At 39.7% G+C, this 18,659-nt stretch overlaps 1 protein-coding gene and 1 long non-coding RNA gene across 6 annotated transcripts in view; one reads left to right on the forward strand and one right to left on the reverse strand.

Annotated features, from left to right (window-relative positions):
• Positions 1-1,356: 1,356 nt before the first annotated feature.
• LOC133655822 (myosin-16) overlaps positions 1,357-18,659 on the forward strand; it is a 143,731-nt gene continuing 126,428 nt past the window's right edge. For 2 of the 5 annotated variants that reach the window (XM_062056364.1, XM_062056367.1), the window contains exons 1-4: positions 1,357-1,493; positions 3,828-3,941; positions 4,036-4,092; positions 10,225-10,281. In XM_062056364.1, the coding sequence (XP_061912348.1) occupies positions 10,244-10,281 (38 nt within the window). In that variant the 5' untranslated portion in view covers positions 1,357-1,493; positions 3,828-3,941; positions 4,036-4,092; positions 10,225-10,243. The remainder of the gene's footprint in view (positions 1,494-3,827; positions 3,942-4,035; positions 4,093-10,224; positions 10,282-18,659) is intronic. The other 3 variants (XM_062056366.1, XM_062056368.1, XM_062056365.1) reach the window with 2 other exon arrangements.
• On the reverse strand, positions 8,976-9,749 carry LOC133655078 (uncharacterized). Its single transcript, XR_009826937.1, has 3 exons — positions 9,696-9,749; positions 9,411-9,455; positions 8,976-9,326 (listed from the first exon to the last, which is right to left on the reverse strand). It is a non-coding gene; the product is annotated as an uncharacterized LOC133655078 (long non-coding RNA).

The following is an 18,659-nucleotide window of genomic DNA, read 5'->3' on the forward strand; positions in this document are numbered from 1 at the left end:
TCCATTAATACCGCAATACTATACCAGTACCGGTATACCGTACAGCCCTACAAGGAACACTTACAAGCAGAAACAATGTAAAGATAGAAAAAGGAGAACGGACACATGTTGGGTTAAAAAAATAACGATAAAGGTGAAGCTATAAAAACTGAAGCGCTGCTCTGCAAGAGGTGCTTAGCTCTTGCTAGCGACTCACGTCCATTGCAGTCAGCAGTGTGTAAATATGACCAATGTATGATCCTGTAACTACTTGGTATTGGATTGATAGCAACATTTGTCGTATCAAACAACAGACGAATAAGTGAATACTAGTGTAGATGGAACAAGTTTAAACAGAAAGTGAGCAGATATTAACATTAAATGAACAAGTAAATGGGTTATACTAGTATAGCGCTTTTCTACCTTCAAGGCACTCAAAGCGCTTTTACACTATTTCACCATTCACCCATTCATACACACATTCACACACACATTCACACACTGATGGCGGGAGCTGCCATGCAAGGCATTAATCACGACCATCAGGAGCAAGGGTGACGTATCTTGCTCAAGGATACAACAGACGTGACTAGGTTGGTAGAAGCTGGGGATCGAACCAGGAACCCTCAGATTGCTGGCACGGCCACTCTCCGAACCGCGCCACGCCCCCCAAGTACATTAATAAGCCTTTAATAATTTTGACAAAATATTTGAATGGGAAATGACACAATATGTTACCGCATATGTCGGCAGCCAAATTAGAAGCTTCTATTTGCTTACTTATTACTAAAAGACAAGTTGTCTAGTCGGTTTACTATCTTTTTTTATGACAAAATATTATTTGATTGTAAAGTACCGGTACTAAAATATTGGTATATGCTTCCAATTAGCTCATGTTCTAATTCCTAGTATGTGGAAGTAGGACCTGCTGACCCAGAGAACCAAGCAGTCAAAGTAGAGGAATTTATCAAAGTACTCCCACACTTCTCTGGTGGAAAGGTTCAAGTTAAAGTACCGGTGTTGGAACCCACCCACTTAGTATGACAGATAAAACAAATTAATAAAGCCGCCACAGAGGTTCATGAAATGAATAGTTAAATAAATACATCATGAAATAATGACCACCTGCTTTCGAAATGCCTACGTTTAAACAGTAACAGTCTAGCTGCTGACAGAAGCAACATGTATATTTGTTACATATATTTCATAGTTGGTTAGAATAAATAAATACAATGTATAAATATAAGTTCATATTGTACACATATTGTGATTAAAAAGGTATTTCCTTGGGTTAATTCATGCAAGCTTATGTTAACTTTATTTTTGTTGCAAAACCCATGTAAATTGGAGGGGAATATATTTTTGTTCCGGTTTGGTCACGTTGTTGGGGGGACAATTAATATGTGACGGAATTAAGGAAGCAGCATGAGACGACACGTGTTTGATGGAAGACGTTAATGGAGTCTCGGATTAAAAATAAACTTTATTCCCTTGGAGTTTGTGAGGCCAATGAGGTATGATTCTTACTGATATGTATTGGATGTCAGACTAATTGTAAATTCTGTTTTCTTATTTTATTAGTTCTGACGGCATTATATTTGGCATCGTTGTTACCGAGAAGAAGGCGTGGCTGAAATAAATGTGTGTGATTTGAGCAAGTAACCCCTGGCTGCAGCCCGGACCGCGGAGGGAGTAACAAACAGATTTGGCCAATAGATGGCGGCAGTTCCAAAGTATAATCGACTGCTACCCCAATCAGATATTACAAATTCCATAAAAATGTTTTACATTTTACTATAATTTTTCTTTTTATACTGTTCAACTATACTACTAGTGTAGTTCGCAGTAGTTCATAAATGAAATTCTATAAAACAAATATTGTTGTAGATTTGTAAAAATTAAATGCTTTAAGAAAAAACATGACATCTAAACTTTCCATGGAGTGCTGACATGGCAAAAATAATTGCGATTTTAAGGATTTCTGTGATGGCCTGTGTCCCTGCATAGGTTCAAATATGCAAAATTAACCTTGCCTCTAAAATGAGTTGTGTATATCTACAAATAAAACCGTACAAATTATGCTGGCATCACAATACTGCTCACTTGTGAGATCTTATCAGATTTTTAAGCATCAGTGCAGATGTGATTAGCTCTCGCTGAATAACATCGTGAAAAATGAAACCGAAATCTAACCTGTTTGCATGGCACTGACTGGTGCAGGTTTAACGACCGACTATTTTTTTTTGCACATTGCTTTTTTCCACTACTGAGAGCAAAAGGTTACATTCTTGAACTCACATGCGCACATGCTGACATCCGTTCAACCTGGCTGTCTACTCAACTCAAGCCAGAAACTGTTAACTTATAGCGTATCAATACAAATAATAATAATTTAAAAAACCTAACAAGATTTAAATTGTCAGAGTAAATAAATGAAAATGAGCTGTTCTTTTCACACGCCTACCTGTACTTAAAACAAGATAAATCACCTTCGGCTGTCACAGTTCCAATGTTGAAAGGTAAACATCATTTATTGCATGATTTCCTGCTGCCTGCAGCAAGCGGATTCCGCAGCCACGAGTGTGAGGCGACGACTTACTGACATATTGACACATGAAGCCAGACATCATAGGCATTACAACGCCCAAAGGGGATTTGCAGAGGAATAAACACCAAATCATTTGTGCAATCCTTTGTCAAACCGGCTATTACTACATGATTTACAAAATATGTTGCTGAACATAGATTATAGTTTTGTAAGTAGCCAGATAAAATATGTGTAGCTCACATACCATGGGATAACTTTCTGCACATTCCTTGTCATATAGGCTCAGCCTGCTTCAAAGGTAATTTTTTAGTTTTAACAGGTTTATGAAAGGAATATTCAAAACTGGAAATATTGTTTTCATTATAAACTGTAAGTAGATAAAGGTGTTCACGACCTCATACCTATTCCTGTGCAGAATGACAAGGATGAGTACCAAATTCAATATTTGTATAGTTTATTTCGGTACTACCAGTTATAGATTCATGTAAAACCTGATAGAAAACACTCAAATGTACAGTTAGGCTCCACTTTTCAAAATGCGCTAGCATAATGCTAATTAACATTGGGTTTGCCACAGACATGTTACTGATTACTGGGATGTATATCGTTAGGATTTTATCCATACCAATATTGACATTCCTTATCAATACTAGTATTCGTACGTAATTGCTGTAAATAAAGTTTTGAACAGATGTATTTTTTATTACCAAGAGTTTGTACTCCATCAACATCAAGTAACATCTCACATCAGGGAAGTTGTCTATCAACAACTGCTTTTTGAGTTTTAAAAAAAGTCAACTATGCTTGCAGTGCAAGCTGCAATGCTGTTGTTATGTCATCATCTTGTAAAGACCACACAGATCCACCACTGTGTTTTTATTCTGTACAATTACAATCAGCTTGAAATAATACTTATGTATGGCATCCATGTGCAGAGCACATACCTTTTCCCTGATATATTATATTAAATATAGTTAAATTTACACAATGACGAGTATGGAAAAAGTCTATCACCAGTGGGATCCTGTCAACAGGAATTTTGTCCCTCTTACAGTCAATATTCCCTCACGGTTGTGGACCAGCAGTGCATTTCACCACCTCCCACTGGTGAGCTGAATTTGATAGAAAAGGCTATTACTAAATATGTTGCTGTCTCTTCATCGACCAGCAAACAGTCTGCTTCTCGTGGAACATCACCCCTGTGAATTCCAACTGCGGAGATACAGATGTATTTCCCTTCCAGATCTGTTTTGAACATATTTTGACCACGCTCATGATGATCCTGTTTCTGCTGCTTCAGACACTGCCCTGCTGACTGACTTGATCTGTTTCCTGTTAAAGCCGAGATCTCAAAGTCACTTCTGGAAAGAAAATGCAATGAACCCACAGCAGCCTACTTCACAATGGAATATCGGTAGACCCTCCAACTTCTTTCTCTGCATTCTGCTATCAAATCTTCTTATTTTGTCAGCTTCCTTTCATGTTCATCATCAATTTTATCTTCCCAGGGTACTGTCAACTCACCAAAAATGACTTCTTGGCGTTCCCAGACCATAACACAAAAGGTTGGAGCAGTGCAATTGCAATGTCATATAATATAAATATAATATAAAACAATATAATCAATTAGGGCAGCACGGTGGAACAGGGGTTAGTGCATGTGCCTCACAATACGAAGGTCCTGAGTAGTCCTGAGTTAAATCCTGTGCTCGGGATCTTTCTGTGTGGAGTTTGCATGTTCTCCCCGTGACTGCGTGGGTTCCCTCCGGGTACTCCGGCTTCCTCCCACCTCCAAAGACATGCACCTGGGGATAGGTTGATTGGCAACACTAAAATTGTCCCTAGTGTGTGAATGTGAGTGTGAATGTTGTCTATCTGTGTTGGCCCTGCAATGAGGTGGAGACTTGTCCAGGGTGTACCCTGCCTTCCGCCCGAATGCAGCTGGGATAGGCTACAGCGCCCCCCGCCACCTTGAAAGGGACAAGCGGTAGAAAATGGATGGATGGATGTTAGGTGGCGGTGCCATGTAGTGGCGTCAAGACAACGACTAGGCAAATGTTATCTTGCTTCACAACAACTTTACGGATTTTTATATTTATTCCGCCCTTGCTACACATTTCCAGCGTATGCAGCTAGACAGATAGTTATTAGCTCGAAAAGAGGGGAGATCCAGAAGTTTTGTTGAGGATTGATATTCCTTCTTATGAGTTATTTTCTTTCCTCAGTTTTATTTCTTCATAGTTTTTCCTTCATTTGTAAGGAAAAAGTTTGTAAGACTGAAAATATAAACACAAATTAGAAGGTTTAGTGTCAATGCATTCACACAATAAACTACAGATGTTTCACTTCTATAGAAATCAAACATCCACAGCATTATATTGCACACAATTATTGTAATGTAACACAAGTAAACCTGAAGCGTAGCGCTGTCGCCCTCTGATGGTCAAATTTTGCGCTACAAGTATAAACAAGCTTTGATAGTCAAGAGTTGCTCAGCCAAAAACACATCTATGAATATAAAGGACCTCACAAAGTCAGCGATTTCAATACAGGACAAACTCAATATTGCTGTGCACAATATGCACTTAAAAAGACCACTTACTTGTCAGATCTTACTAGTGTATTTTTTATGCGCAGCAGCGCTACCTGAAGTGAATGTGACAGCGTGTTATTTTTAGGATGGTCAGCTGGATATAAAACAAAAACTATCCAACAGCTGTATCATTTGTCCAGCATCATAACAATCCTCCAGGCCCGACCCAATTAGGAACCGATACCGGAACTTGGTATACATCCCTACTAATTAGCAATCGAGATTTTACATGGCGATATAATCACTTCCAAATTTGGTAATGAAAACTACAACTAAGATGCATGTTACAATCAAACAGCTGGTGTAAAAAACACACCACAGTCTACCAGACCTAGGCAAAATATGGCCCGTTATGATTTTCAATCCGGCCCACCGGACTTCTATGTAATTTTTTTAGACCTTTACCATCACCATTGTGATGTGCAATGCTGTTTTTAAATGACTAAGTCTTGAACTATAGAAAGTATTTCAATGGACGAAATCTGCGCTTTTGGGTGTTATACGAGTTATTACGGTAATCTACGTCACAGCAGCTCAGATGAGGAACAAACCAAAGTGGGGGGGCGTTTGTTTTTAGAGCAGCCAGCCCGAAACGCGTGTGTCAGGAACAGATGCAGAAGGAGATTTTTATATGTTAATATATCATATTGTAGGTGTTTATTACACTTTGCGATGTTCATATGTTGTTAATATTCAGTGTTTTATTGTTCATAGTTAATATTGTAAATCCCACTTTCTTTATTTTCATGTACATTTTGGGTGTCCCATTTAGTAAAAAAAAAAGTAAAATTCCATTCCGTTTTTTTTAGGTGTTTGTCATAATGTTTTTAGAATTCTATCGGACATTGTGACTTTTGGTATTAGTGTTCCTGAAAAAGAGGGACCCAAACACACATACTGTACAGCAGATTTTTACAGCTAAATGTGTATATATAATTTATACACACATACACTTTGGCCCTGTCACGCCAATTTTCTTCCCATTACAAAAACCTTCCTACCCCCCATTTACTTCCGGGGTCATTTCCGCTTACGTCATTTCCTCTTACGTCTTTGACAGCAATTGATAGCACTTCGTTTGACTCTTTTTTATAATACAGCGTTAACAAAACGTCTGTGTTAATCGGACAAGTATTAATCTGACAAATTAACTTGAGGATATTCCTGACTGCACATTTGACTCGTGGACATATGCGGAAATGAATAACAGTGTGCAATAAGTTAATTCATTATCAATCAACATTATTAAACTTTATTAAAACTAAATGTATTCGTTAAATTCAGTTTTTTTTAGTTCTCTGTGTAAGTGAACTAAATTATAATGCCATTTATGTGCACATATGTACCTCAGTGAAGTCAGATGACCCGTGGTCAGACAAACGACAATATTTAGAATAAGAACATAAAAATAAAGAAAAACCTTGGGTATTTCTTCAAGGCTTTAAAATGAGGCAAAAAACTGCAATGTAAAAATAAGTTAATTCATTATCAATCAACATTATCAAACTTTATTAAAACTAAATTTATTCGTTAAATTCATTTTTTTTTAGTTCTCTGTGTAAGTGAACTAAATTAAAATGACATTTATGTGCACATATGTACCTCAGTGAAGTCAGATGACCCGTTGTCAGACAAACGACAATATTTAGAATAAGAAGATAAAAATAAAGAAAAACCTTGGGTATTTCTTCAAGACTTTATAATGAGGCAAAAAACTGCAATGTAAAATGATTTTTTATTGTTTACAAATGTTTTGTTCCAAACATTGCGCGAGCTGCACCTAAAGAATGGGGAACACAGATAAAGGACAAAGCGTCAATTATAATCACAAGTGGTGGTCACCTCAGAAGTAAACATCCATCCATCCATCCATTTTCTACCGCTTATTCCCTTCGGGGTCGCGGTGGGCGCTGGAGCCTATCTCAGCTACAATCGGGCGGAAGGCGGGGTACACCCTGGACAAGTCGCCACCTCATCGCAGGGCCAACACAGATAGACAGACAACATTCACACTCACATTCACACACTAGGGCCAATTTAGTGTTGCCAATCAACCTATCCCCAGGTGCATGTCTTTGGAGGTGGGAGGAAGCCGGAGTACCCGGAGGGAACCCACGCAGTCACGGGGAGAACATGCAAACTCCACACAGAAAGATCCCGAGGCCGGGATTGAACTCATGACTACTCAGGACCTTCGTATTGTGAGGCAGATGCACTAACCCCTCTTCCACCGTGCTGCCCAGAAGTAGACATGTTATAGTGAAAAGCTCTTAAACCACATCAAGGTACAAACCAATAAAGGTTATTAGATTATTTTTTTTGAACCAGTTATTTTTTCCCCCAGCTTACATATTTCTCCAATCATTTTTTTTATGGAGCAACATAGGTATGATACAATTTATTCACTTTTGTGTCATGGCATACCAGTACTGTATTCAGTTATTCTTTGATGACGCAGTCGATGGCCTGGACTGAGTTCTGGTTACCCTAAAGCAGGGGTGGGCAATTAATTTTCACCGGGGGCCGCATAAGCAACCCGAGCACTGCTGGAGGGCCACACGACAATATTTCAATTAAATTTTGCTCAATATTATTTTCGATATACCGTAAGATAAATAATAATGATGATAATAATAATAATAATTAATAATAATAATAATAATAATTTAATTTAACCTAACTTAACTTTATACAAAAGCAGATTGCTTTTGATGGTCACTTTATCCTGCATTATCCAACATTTTTCCCCATCAGATTTGGACAACCATCTGTTGTTAAAAATAGTTTTTAATCATATTTATTTTATATTGTTTTTTATATTGGTTTTATATGTAATTGTTTTTTCTTTTTATTTAGTCATTGGTGGAGCTAAGGATAATATTTGAATATTGTTTGTAATATTGTTGTGCAGCACTTTGGAAACATTTTGTTGTTTAAATGTGCTATATAAATAAAGTGGATTGGATTGTCACACCTGCCAGCTTGTCCCAACACGCATTTACCTCTGTGAACAAGTCATTACCTGTGGCTGTCTCTTTAATTGACTGCATCAGAGCTCTCATCCAAAGTTAGCGAAAAACAGTCCATGTCTCCGGGCATTATCAGCGCAACAAAGTCCAATAAGCACTCCTTAATAAACTCTCCGTCAGAAAACGCCTTACTTTTTCTGGCGCTTTTGTGAGAAATGACGAAACTTGTCCTGACGGCTGCATCTCTGGGGGTGTGAAATATGGCACAAAGTCCTTGTTGGCTTTGCAGTTTTACCATCAACGCATCAGCCTCCCTTGCGCGCGCTTCATCAGACACATTCCGGTATTTTCCCTCGTGTTTCTTCGTGTAGTGGCGATTAAAATGATATTTAAACACAGCAACCTGTGTACCACACATTAAGCACACGGCTTTACCATTAATTTATGTAAAGAAATACTTGGCAGTCCATGTCTTGTTGGAAACACGCCAATCCTCATCAACTTTTCTTTTTTTTAGCGTCTCATCACTTGTCTCTATGCGCCTTCACTCACAGGTTCCCCCCGGACATACGGCATAAATAACACATTTCAAAATAAAAGCAGCACAGTTGTATTGCGCGCACGACATAGATGTTTTTTAAACTTTATTTTGTCATTTGTAATTGCGCCGTTCAATTCACTCACAATCGCACACGCGCATACGTCCACACGGAAGTAATACAAATAACGCTTTTCAAAACAAAAGCAGCACCGTTGTATTGCACACTCGACATAGATACTTTTTGAAATGTATTTTGTAATATATGATTGGCCACGCGGGCCGGACAGGGATGCGCAAAGGGCCGGATGCGGCCCGCGGGCCGTACAATGCCCAGGTCTGCCCTAAAGACTGGCTGAAGAATGCCCTGCAATAGGCCGCTCGCCTTGTCTGTCCAATAACAGAACCTCTGGCCATGCCTTTGGGGAAATTGAAGAAAAGCTCTTCAGATTACAGTTACTAATCCATCCTTCCATCCATTTTCTACCGCTTGTCCCTTTTTGGGGTCGCTGTAGCCTATCTCAGCTGCATTCGGGCGGAAGGCAGGGTACACCCTGGACAAGTCGCCATCTCATCGCAGGCAGTTACTAATCATGATAAACAATACATCAGATATTTCAAGAAGTTGTCCTACCCTTCAATGCCAAAGCGCTCCATTAGAAGGACACACCACCAACGCCGGATTGACTGCATGTCCAGCTAGAGCAGATATAACAATGAGTTCATTATTTTTACCTCTCAGAGCCGCTTATTTTGAAATCTTTTAAATATCTAAATACTTACCACACTGTAGTGAAAAGTAGTGTCTGTACAGAGCCAGAGGGAGTACTAAAAATAGAAAATAGTAATTTTTCTGAGCACATGTAATAATTGTGTAATGAAAAAAAGATTTCTCTACTTTGTAATAATCTACTAAATTCATTAAAAGAGCCGTCAACATGATAGATAGATAGGAATATCTCTAGAAGCAATAATTGCAACCAAATATTTTTGTAATTTGATACTGTGTTTCACATCATTGTGAGGGAAGTTTAACCTACTCTTCTTCTTTAAAAATGCTCAACTTACCATGAGCATGAAAACACCACAGTCATTCCCCGAGGTCTGGCGTGGGATCTCCTGGTAATACACATTAGCACCATGAAAATGTATACAGCCTTTGGGTTTACTACAAGAAATGTATATTTTATAGAGTAAACCTATTACCTGCATAACTCTGTAACATCAAGGGAATGAGTTCTGGCTTGGTCATCACCAATATGACAATCATGAAACATTTTACCAGTAACGTTGTGGTTAGAATTCAATATTGCATTCAAGCATGTGAGTACATTCAGACTGAATTACAATCCTAGAGTACAATAGTCAAAGACCACCATTTACTTGGTTTCCAATCAAATATTTTTTTCTTTGCAAATGTTTTCACAGATAACAATCAAACAGATGTATTGAGCTGAAAATAGAAAAAAAGCCATCAGCGATACTTTTGGTATGAAATGTAATGGGACATTAGATAAGCATACCTGTAGATGGTCTGGCTCCAGTTTGGGTCCATGGTTCACCCAGGTCTCCCTTTCTTCCTCGCATCCTTCTTAAGGACCTCCCTTCCAGGTTGGATGATGAAGCGCTTGACCCCCTTCTTCATCCTCTGCCGGTATGACAATTTCTGTCTCTCTTGGGCCCTCTCCACATTGTTGATCACCTTAATTGATTCAAGATGTTTAGATTACAGAGCATTTAAAGAAAAATGAATAACTAAATACATACTTGCCAACCTTGAGACCTCCAATATCGGGAGGTGGGGGGTAGGGGGGGGCGTGGTTGGGGGCGTGGTTATTTACCGCTAGAATTCACCAACTCGAGTATCCATCCATCCATTTCCTACCGCTTATTCCCTTCGGGGTCGCGGGGGGCGCTGGAGCCTATTTCATATATATTTCATATATATATATATATATATATATATATATATATATATATATATATATATATATATACATGTATGAAATACTTGACTTTCAGTGAATTCTAGCTATGTATATATATTTATTTTATTTACATAAAATAAATACTTGAATTATCTATCCATTAGAGGGCAGTATTGTCCTGTTTAACTTCTCTGTTCATGACTGAGAAGTCATTTCGGCCACCGTGTTCAATGGAGAAGTCTGTTCTACATATTTAAAGGCAACATACACCTTCCCCTTCGAACTGTCCTGGATGAACTGAAATTCTTGTTTCCATTCGTTTTGGAACTTGCAAGCGTATTTATATTGTGGGAAAGCGGACGTGAGAATAGGCTGTCCCCACTCAGTCTCAGGTCCGCATTGAGCTGGAGGGGGCGTGGCCTCCAGCTCCGGCTGAATACCGGGAGTTTGTCGGGAGAAAATCTCTGCCGGGAGGTTGTCGGGAGAGGCGCTGAATACCGGGATTCTCCCGCTAAAAACGGGAGGGTTGGCAAGTATGACTAAATATTAACCAGTAGCCATTAAGTAATCATCCTTCAACAGGACACGTTTTCATACATCAACATAATGAGTACCTTTCCAAAAACGTCCTCATCCTGGCCAACTCAGAGCTGCACAAAGGCCTCCAGAGAATCAGCCTGGTCAGGAGCTGCCATCACCTCAGGACACTCAGTTGTAACCTTTAACACATTGAAAGACAACACAGACTTACTTCTAAGTATGAATTTATGGCTACAAAGACACTTTCATCTACACAGGAGCGTATTGTTTTGTTCAAAAGGCTGTGGTTATATTAGGGTCCTGGAATGTATGAATGGCACGAATATCATTTCTTATGGGAATATTTGTCTCACAAAATGAGTTTCACATAAGGAGCTCGTCTAGGAATGAAATGAACTCGTATTGCGAGGTACCATCATCATCATTGGCGATCACTCGAAGCGAGTATGATAGTCCTCCCGTTGGTAAGTCTGGTCATCTGTGGGTCCTCAGGTGGCTGTAGAGGCCAATCCGTGATCCACAGACTCTATTGCAGTGGGGGCATATGTGCGTGATTGTCGTGGTAGTAGTGGTGGTTGTGGTGGTGGTCTGAGGAGCTGTTTTGGTAGTGGATCTCTCCTTTCTTTGTTGCCTCTTGGTTTCTGCAGCACGGTGGAGGTCCTTTTCTAATTGTGCTGTGCCTTCATCGACCATCCTGCTCCACAAAACCCTCTGGTGGGCAGCATCCTCCCAGGTGTTGAGGTTGAAGCAGCATTTCCTCAGGTGGATTTTGAGGTTATCTTTATACCGCTTCTTCTGCCCCCCTTGGGTGCGTTGTCCTTCCGTCAGTTGTCCGTACAACATCTGTTTTGGAAGGCGACTGTCTGGCATGCGAACTACATGGCCTGTCCATCGCAGCTGGTGCCGAATGACAGTTGTAGTGATGCTGGGCATGTTAGCTTCCTTCAGAACACTAAAGTTGGTACGCCTATCTTCCCAGCTGATCCTGAGGATCTTGCGGAGACATCGCTGGTGGTACTGCTCCAGAGCCTTCAGGTGTCTGCTGTAGGTGGTCCAACTATCAGCCCCGTAGAGCAGAGTGGGCAGAACTACAGCTTTATATACGAAAAGCTTGATGTTGGTCTGGATGACCCGATTCTCAAAAACTACTTTCTTGAGCTTAGCAAAAGCTGCGCTGGCACAACCTATGCGGTGGTGGATCTCGGCATCGATGACAGCTCTCGTTGAAAGAAGCCTGCCAAGATAAGCGAAATGCTCCACGTTTTCCAAGATGTTGTTGTCCACATACATTGTGGGGGGTTGGTAGGGTGTGTCAGGGGCCGGTTGGTACAGGATCTGAGTCTTCTTTATGTTGATGTCAAGTCCCAGGAGTCGGTACGCTCTGGAAAAAGCATCCATGATGTTCTGGAGGTCAAACTCAGAATGAGCAGCTAGAGCATTGTCATCTGTGTACTAAAGCTCTGTAATGGAGGATATAAGCACATTGCTTTTTGCCCTGAACCTACTCAGGTTGAAGAGCCCGCCGTCTGTCCGGTATATGAACTGGACTCCCTCAGGCAGGTTTTGACTGGTGAGGTGAAGTATGGCTGAGATGAAGATAGCAAACAGGGTTGGTGCGATGATGCAGCCCTGCTTGACACCAGTGTCAACTTTGAAGGGAGCCGTTTCAGAGCCGCCATTTCCAACTACCACTGCGGTCATTTCGTCGTGCAACAGATGCAAGATCTTCAAATACTTGTCTGGGCATCCGATCTTGGAGAGGGCACCCCAGAGGGCGGTTCTGTTCACAGAATCAAAGGCCTTTGTAAGGTTAATGAATGCCATGTATAGTGGCAGGTGTTGTTCTCGACATTTCTCTTGCAGTTGACGAACTGCAAAAATCATGTCCGATGTTCCCCTAGCTGGACGAAAGCCACACTGTATTGCGAGGTACCACTGTGTAATGAGCACTCATTTTGATTTGACCTACATAGAGCTAAATAAAAAAAAAACCACCTACCTCCGTAAACATCCGTGCCTCTCGACCAAACATCAGGCGGAAGGGGGAGTACCTGGTCGATGCCTGTACACAGGTGTTATGGGCATACACTCTCCCTGAGCTTGTCCTCCCACTTCTCCTGTTGGCCCCTGATGGTCTTCCCAATAGACACTTTAAGGGTTTGGTTCGTCCTCTCATCAAGCCCATTGGTCTGGGGGTGGTATGCTGACGAAACCCCATGTTCAATGCCCAACTCCTTGAAAGCTACCTCAGCCTATACACGAAAAAGGAGTCTGTTACTTGTGTTTTGAGGAATGTGTGTGTCTGCTAAAAATATGGCCAGTTTAAACATGCAGTTGTAGAAAAAGAAAGTTACCTCTTTCTTGAATTCAGTGCCCTGGTCAGTGAGGATAACTTCAGGCAAACCATGAGTGTAGAAAATGTCCCTCAAGTCCTGTGGGGCACCACAGAAATTATATTAGTACAACTAATAATTACAATAGAATTATATATATATATATATATATATATATATATATATATATATATATATATATATATATATATATATATATATATATATATATATATATATATATATATATATGGCCATGGGTAAGTGAAACACCAAAATATAAAGAATACCTCCTTCACATTGGCTGCTGTCTTTTTTGGGAATGTTCTTGCTTCAACCCACTTGGTTAAATAATCGGTCAAAGTGAGACAATATCTGTTCCCCTTAGACGACTTTTTCACAGGTCCAAAGAGGTCCACACCTAGAGCATGAATTCCAGTTCTCAGTTTAGCAAATATTTGAATGTGGACTGAGTTTTTGTATAGTTGTGCGTGAAAAGGTGAGGGATGTGTGAATAAACCCACTCACCAACCATGTACCAAGGTGATACGACCTTGATGGGCTTCAGCTCAGGCGCCTCGGTCTTTAATTTTTCAAAGCGCTGGCAGTCAGGACATGTGCGCACCTAAGAGCAGTAATAAAGGGAAACATATTGTAGATATGATTTGATTCCACAACACTTTGCGACCTAATACTAACTACTAACCTGAGTGTTTCAACTAAAATTAAAAATTAAAAGCAATTATCTTCCTTCTAGGAGCTTGCTTACCCAATCCAATGTGTCCTGTGTGATGGACCGCCAATAAAACCGGGGAGCAATCTTCGCTTGCATCCTCCGTGGTCCAAAATGGCCTGCATGGGCTTTGGTTAACACAGCCACTTTCTCCCCCTCTGTCCAAATGACCCTTCTGTTCCCATGGTACAGGACCTCTTCTACACAGGACAGCAGCACACACAATATTGTAGTGAAATGGTTTAAACAATAATGTTGATTTAAAGTACAGACATTTAACAGTATTACATATTAATTAATATAAGTGAAATGGTTTCACCAATAATGTTGATTTAAAGTACAGACATTTAACATTATTATATATTAATTAATATTAGTGAAACTGTTTCAACAATAATGTTGATTTAAAGTACAGACATTTAACATTATTATATATTAATTCATATTAGTGAAATTGTTTCAACAATAATGTTGATTTAAAGTAGTACAGACATTTAACAGTATTATATATTAATTAATATTTTTTGCAAGTTACCACGAAGACAGAAGGTCGCAGCAGCGGCCCTAACACTCCGCTTGAAATGTTGCGAAGCCTGCTGGTGTTTGACATAAGTCCCCTGGGACAGATAAAGACGAATATCATCCAGTGACGCCACCATTTTCAGGAGATTTGGATTTATCGATCGCTGTCAATGACGTAAGAGGAAATGACGTAAGTAAGAGGAACTGACGTAAGCGGAAATGACCCCGGAAGTAAATGGGGGTTAGGAAGGTTTTTGTAATGGGAAGAAAATTGGCGTGACAGCCCCCCCAGGAACATTTTTTTCTCTCAATATGGCCCCGAGTCAAAATATTTGCCCAGCTCTGGTCTATACACTACTGCCATTTAATGTCTTGGAATTGCAACTGCATGCAAAACCCCCTATATAATACTCAGAAGCATTAAAAACAAGATATAACAACTGGAGAGCATAGTTATCATTATTAGCTCAATGTTACATGATGAATAAAAACCAATAGATTTTATTATTTATTTATTTATTAACACATGAAAACACACTGAAATACCAGGAATTGGTACCGTATCGCTTCAAATGGTAAAGGTATCCATCCATATTGACGCAGCATGACGAGTTTTCAACTTGCGTTAAAAGTGCAGTCTTCAGACTTGTGTTGGCAGAATGTTCCGAGATTGGGGACGCAGTGCCAGTCAGCACGTTCCCAGTGCCCATGGAGCTCTCCATACCCCATGTGCCTTAAAGGTGGAGCTTCGACCAGTTTGTATCAGACAGGAGGCCTCCCTTACTGCTCCTTTCTGGCAACGGTGATGATCCTTCTGCAGGTTCACCTACGAAAATGTTGTCATGACTTTTACTACCTCTGGAGATAGTCAAGTTTGATTGTCTTCTCGGCTTTTCGTCAGAGTCAAAACCACTAAACCATTGAATCTCTACTGTGTTCATTTGTTTATCGCAGTGTTTCAGCCTTTTTCTTTAAGGATGGAATAGGTGGAAAAATAAATCTCTTTATCCCCATTAGCTGTGCTTTTAAAAGAAATTAAAAAAAACGTTTGACAATCCCTGGACTATAGGAACAATCTAACTAATCAGATTCGACTATAGAAATTCTAATACTAATACTATGAATTTGTTATTGTGTTCTCACAACTGAGGTCCTCAAAGGTAGGGCTGGCCGATAAGGCAAAAAAATTTATCACAATTAATTTTTTCATTTCGATTAATATCACCCATCCATCTATCCATTTTCTACCGCTTGTCCCTCAATTTTTTTTTTTTAAATTAATGGCTGATTGTCCCATGCAGGATTGTACAAATACAGTAGTTCAGTCACAAAGACATTCTGTGCCTGCCTGCAAATCTGCATTTAGGTCAGGATTACTGGTGAGCTTCAGTAAAACTAAAGTTGCTGCTCTTTCTAAATGTTATTTCAACTTCTATGCTAGTGTTAGTCATATTTCTTTATTTTGTTCTTCTGGGCAGCACTTCCAGCTGTGTAAGGGGGATGTGGCACAAAGCTGTTTGGACATTAAATGTGTTGTGACGAGCCTGACTTAAGCGACGGTGGAACGGGATGGTCGCGCACACACACAGACACACTTTCACACAAACGCACACGAACACATTCATCAACACACACCGGATCACGGTCAATAAAGACGGATTGTTCCGTGCAGGATTATACCAAGCATCGTTGCTTCCCTACTGATTACAACTGCGGTATATTCTGAAAGACTTTTCCGGCATGTTTGAGCGATCACCGTGATCAAACTCAAATTAATGGCGATCATTGATCAGCCCTCTTCAAAGGTTCACTGAGTTCTTGTTCTTGACCACTTTACACTACTTTATATTAGAAATTGCAACAGCGGAGGATGAATGTCCCATAACAAGAAGATTGAGGAAAAAAGAGAAGCTTATCGACTAGTGGACGCACCCAATTTTTCAGGACTTCTACAGATCCCAAATGCAGATCAGCAGGTACCAGAAGGTAAAAAAAGTAGCTTTTGCATGATATTGCGAAACAAAACGCCAAATAATATGTTTGACTTTATACACACACCATAATGATACTTGCGCCGACAATCCATCAAGCGGTGCAGCTTCATCGCTTGCCAAAGTCATAGTAAAACATTTTGATATATTTTTGAGCGCTGTGTGTGTGCTCTTTATTTTCAATGGAACATTTAAAATGTTGGTGTTGTTTACTTGAGATATATTGCAATCATAGTGCTGTCTACACGTATCTCTTATGTTTGACTGCCATCTACTGGTCACACTTATCATTTCACCATGTACCAAATAAAATAGCTTTGAGGTGAGTAAACTCAACCAAATTTATTCCTTACATTAGGTGCACCGTGTTGGTTATAAGGAGCACTGTCGAGTTTTGAGGAAAAAAAGGATTTTAAGTGCACCTTATAGTCCGGAAAATATGGTAGTCCGATTTCTTGGCTCTAAATAAGCCTCCTACAACCCATGGAAAGATCTTAATCTGCGGTGTTAAAGTTCTGCGTTTGAAAAGTCGGACTAACACTCCTGGATTATGCGACAGAGGGGATCCTTCGGGATATAACCGAGAAGCAGATACCATTCAATAAAAATATAACAAGAATCATAATGACGAGGAGAATGTTTATTTGCTTTGCAAATGAAAAGAACAGAACATTTAAAAATGCATCAATGGGAGAAAAAAAAGAAACTGAGATCTATCTAAGAAGATAGCTAAGGAAATGGAGACTGTTGACTTAATTCGGACTCCCGAACGATATATGAATGAGATGGAAGAGAAGCAGGTATACTAAAGGTGAATAATAAAGCGTACACAAACCTCTTCACGCTACATTTGTGCACTCCAAACTGATTAGCAATAACTCTGAATTCCGTAAAATTTCTAATCTGCCAATATTACAGCGGACATCACGTACAACAGAGCTCGGCTGCTAACTTAGAACCTTTATTTAACCAGATAAGAAAACCCATTGAGATCAAGATCTCTTTCACAAGGGTGACCTGGCCAAGAGGTCAACAGCACATGTCACAGAGCAGTTTCAAAATAAATACATTAAGACATACATTTTAAAATACATAAGAGAAGTGTAAAACAACAGAGATTTACATCTTTAAAAACACAGGCACTGTGCAAACGTCTCTCGCTGTTTGTCCCTCAGGACAGAACGGAAGGCTCCAAATGGAAGTAGTTCTGTAAGTTTCAGTTTCGTCTGCAATTCATTCCACGCCATAGGGGCAGCAATGCCAAAAGCTCTTTTGCCAAATTCAGTCCGTACATGAGGAACAGTTAAAACATACAAATTGTTAGAACGTAATGCGTAAGAGCTGTTTTTCTTTGTAACAGAGTACACAAGTATGGAGGTATTAAACCTAAAAGAGCCTTATAAATTAAAGTCAGCCAATGTGTGTATCTGCGTGCACTCAATGAAGATAAGTCTGACTTCATATACAGTTGACAATGGTGGGTGAGACTACGACAGCCAGTAACAAATCTTAGTGCTGAATGAAAAACAGTGTCCAAGGACTGGAGGCATTTAGATGAAGCACTAAAATAAAGCACGTCTCCATAATCAATTACAGGCAAGATAGTTGCTGTCACCAATTTCTTTCTGACTTTAAGAGAGAAGCAGTTTTTATTTCTAAAAAAGAAACCAAGCTTTACCCTAAGCTTAGAGACCAAGTTGTTAATATGGGCTTTAAATGAAAGCTCCTGATCAAGAGTAAAACCCAAGTACTTGTAATTTAAGACCTGCTCTATAGGGTTTCCTTTTGATGTTACAATATTTGGAATATTTTCCAGTAGCACCCTTGAATGAGAGAAAACCATTACCTTGCTTTTATCTGTATTTAAAACCAATTTAAGATCAAATAAGCGAGTCTGGATGACATCAAAAGCAGCTTGTAAAAACTCAAAAGCCTGAGTGATGGAGGTTGAACAGCAATAAATAATGGTGTCGTCTGCATAAAAA

This window comes from Entelurus aequoreus, linkage group LG08, assembly GCF_033978785.1.
Source record: "Entelurus aequoreus isolate RoL-2023_Sb linkage group LG08, RoL_Eaeq_v1.1, whole genome shotgun sequence".
Lineage (NCBI taxonomy): Eukaryota > Metazoa > Chordata > Actinopteri > Syngnathiformes > Syngnathidae > Entelurus > Entelurus aequoreus.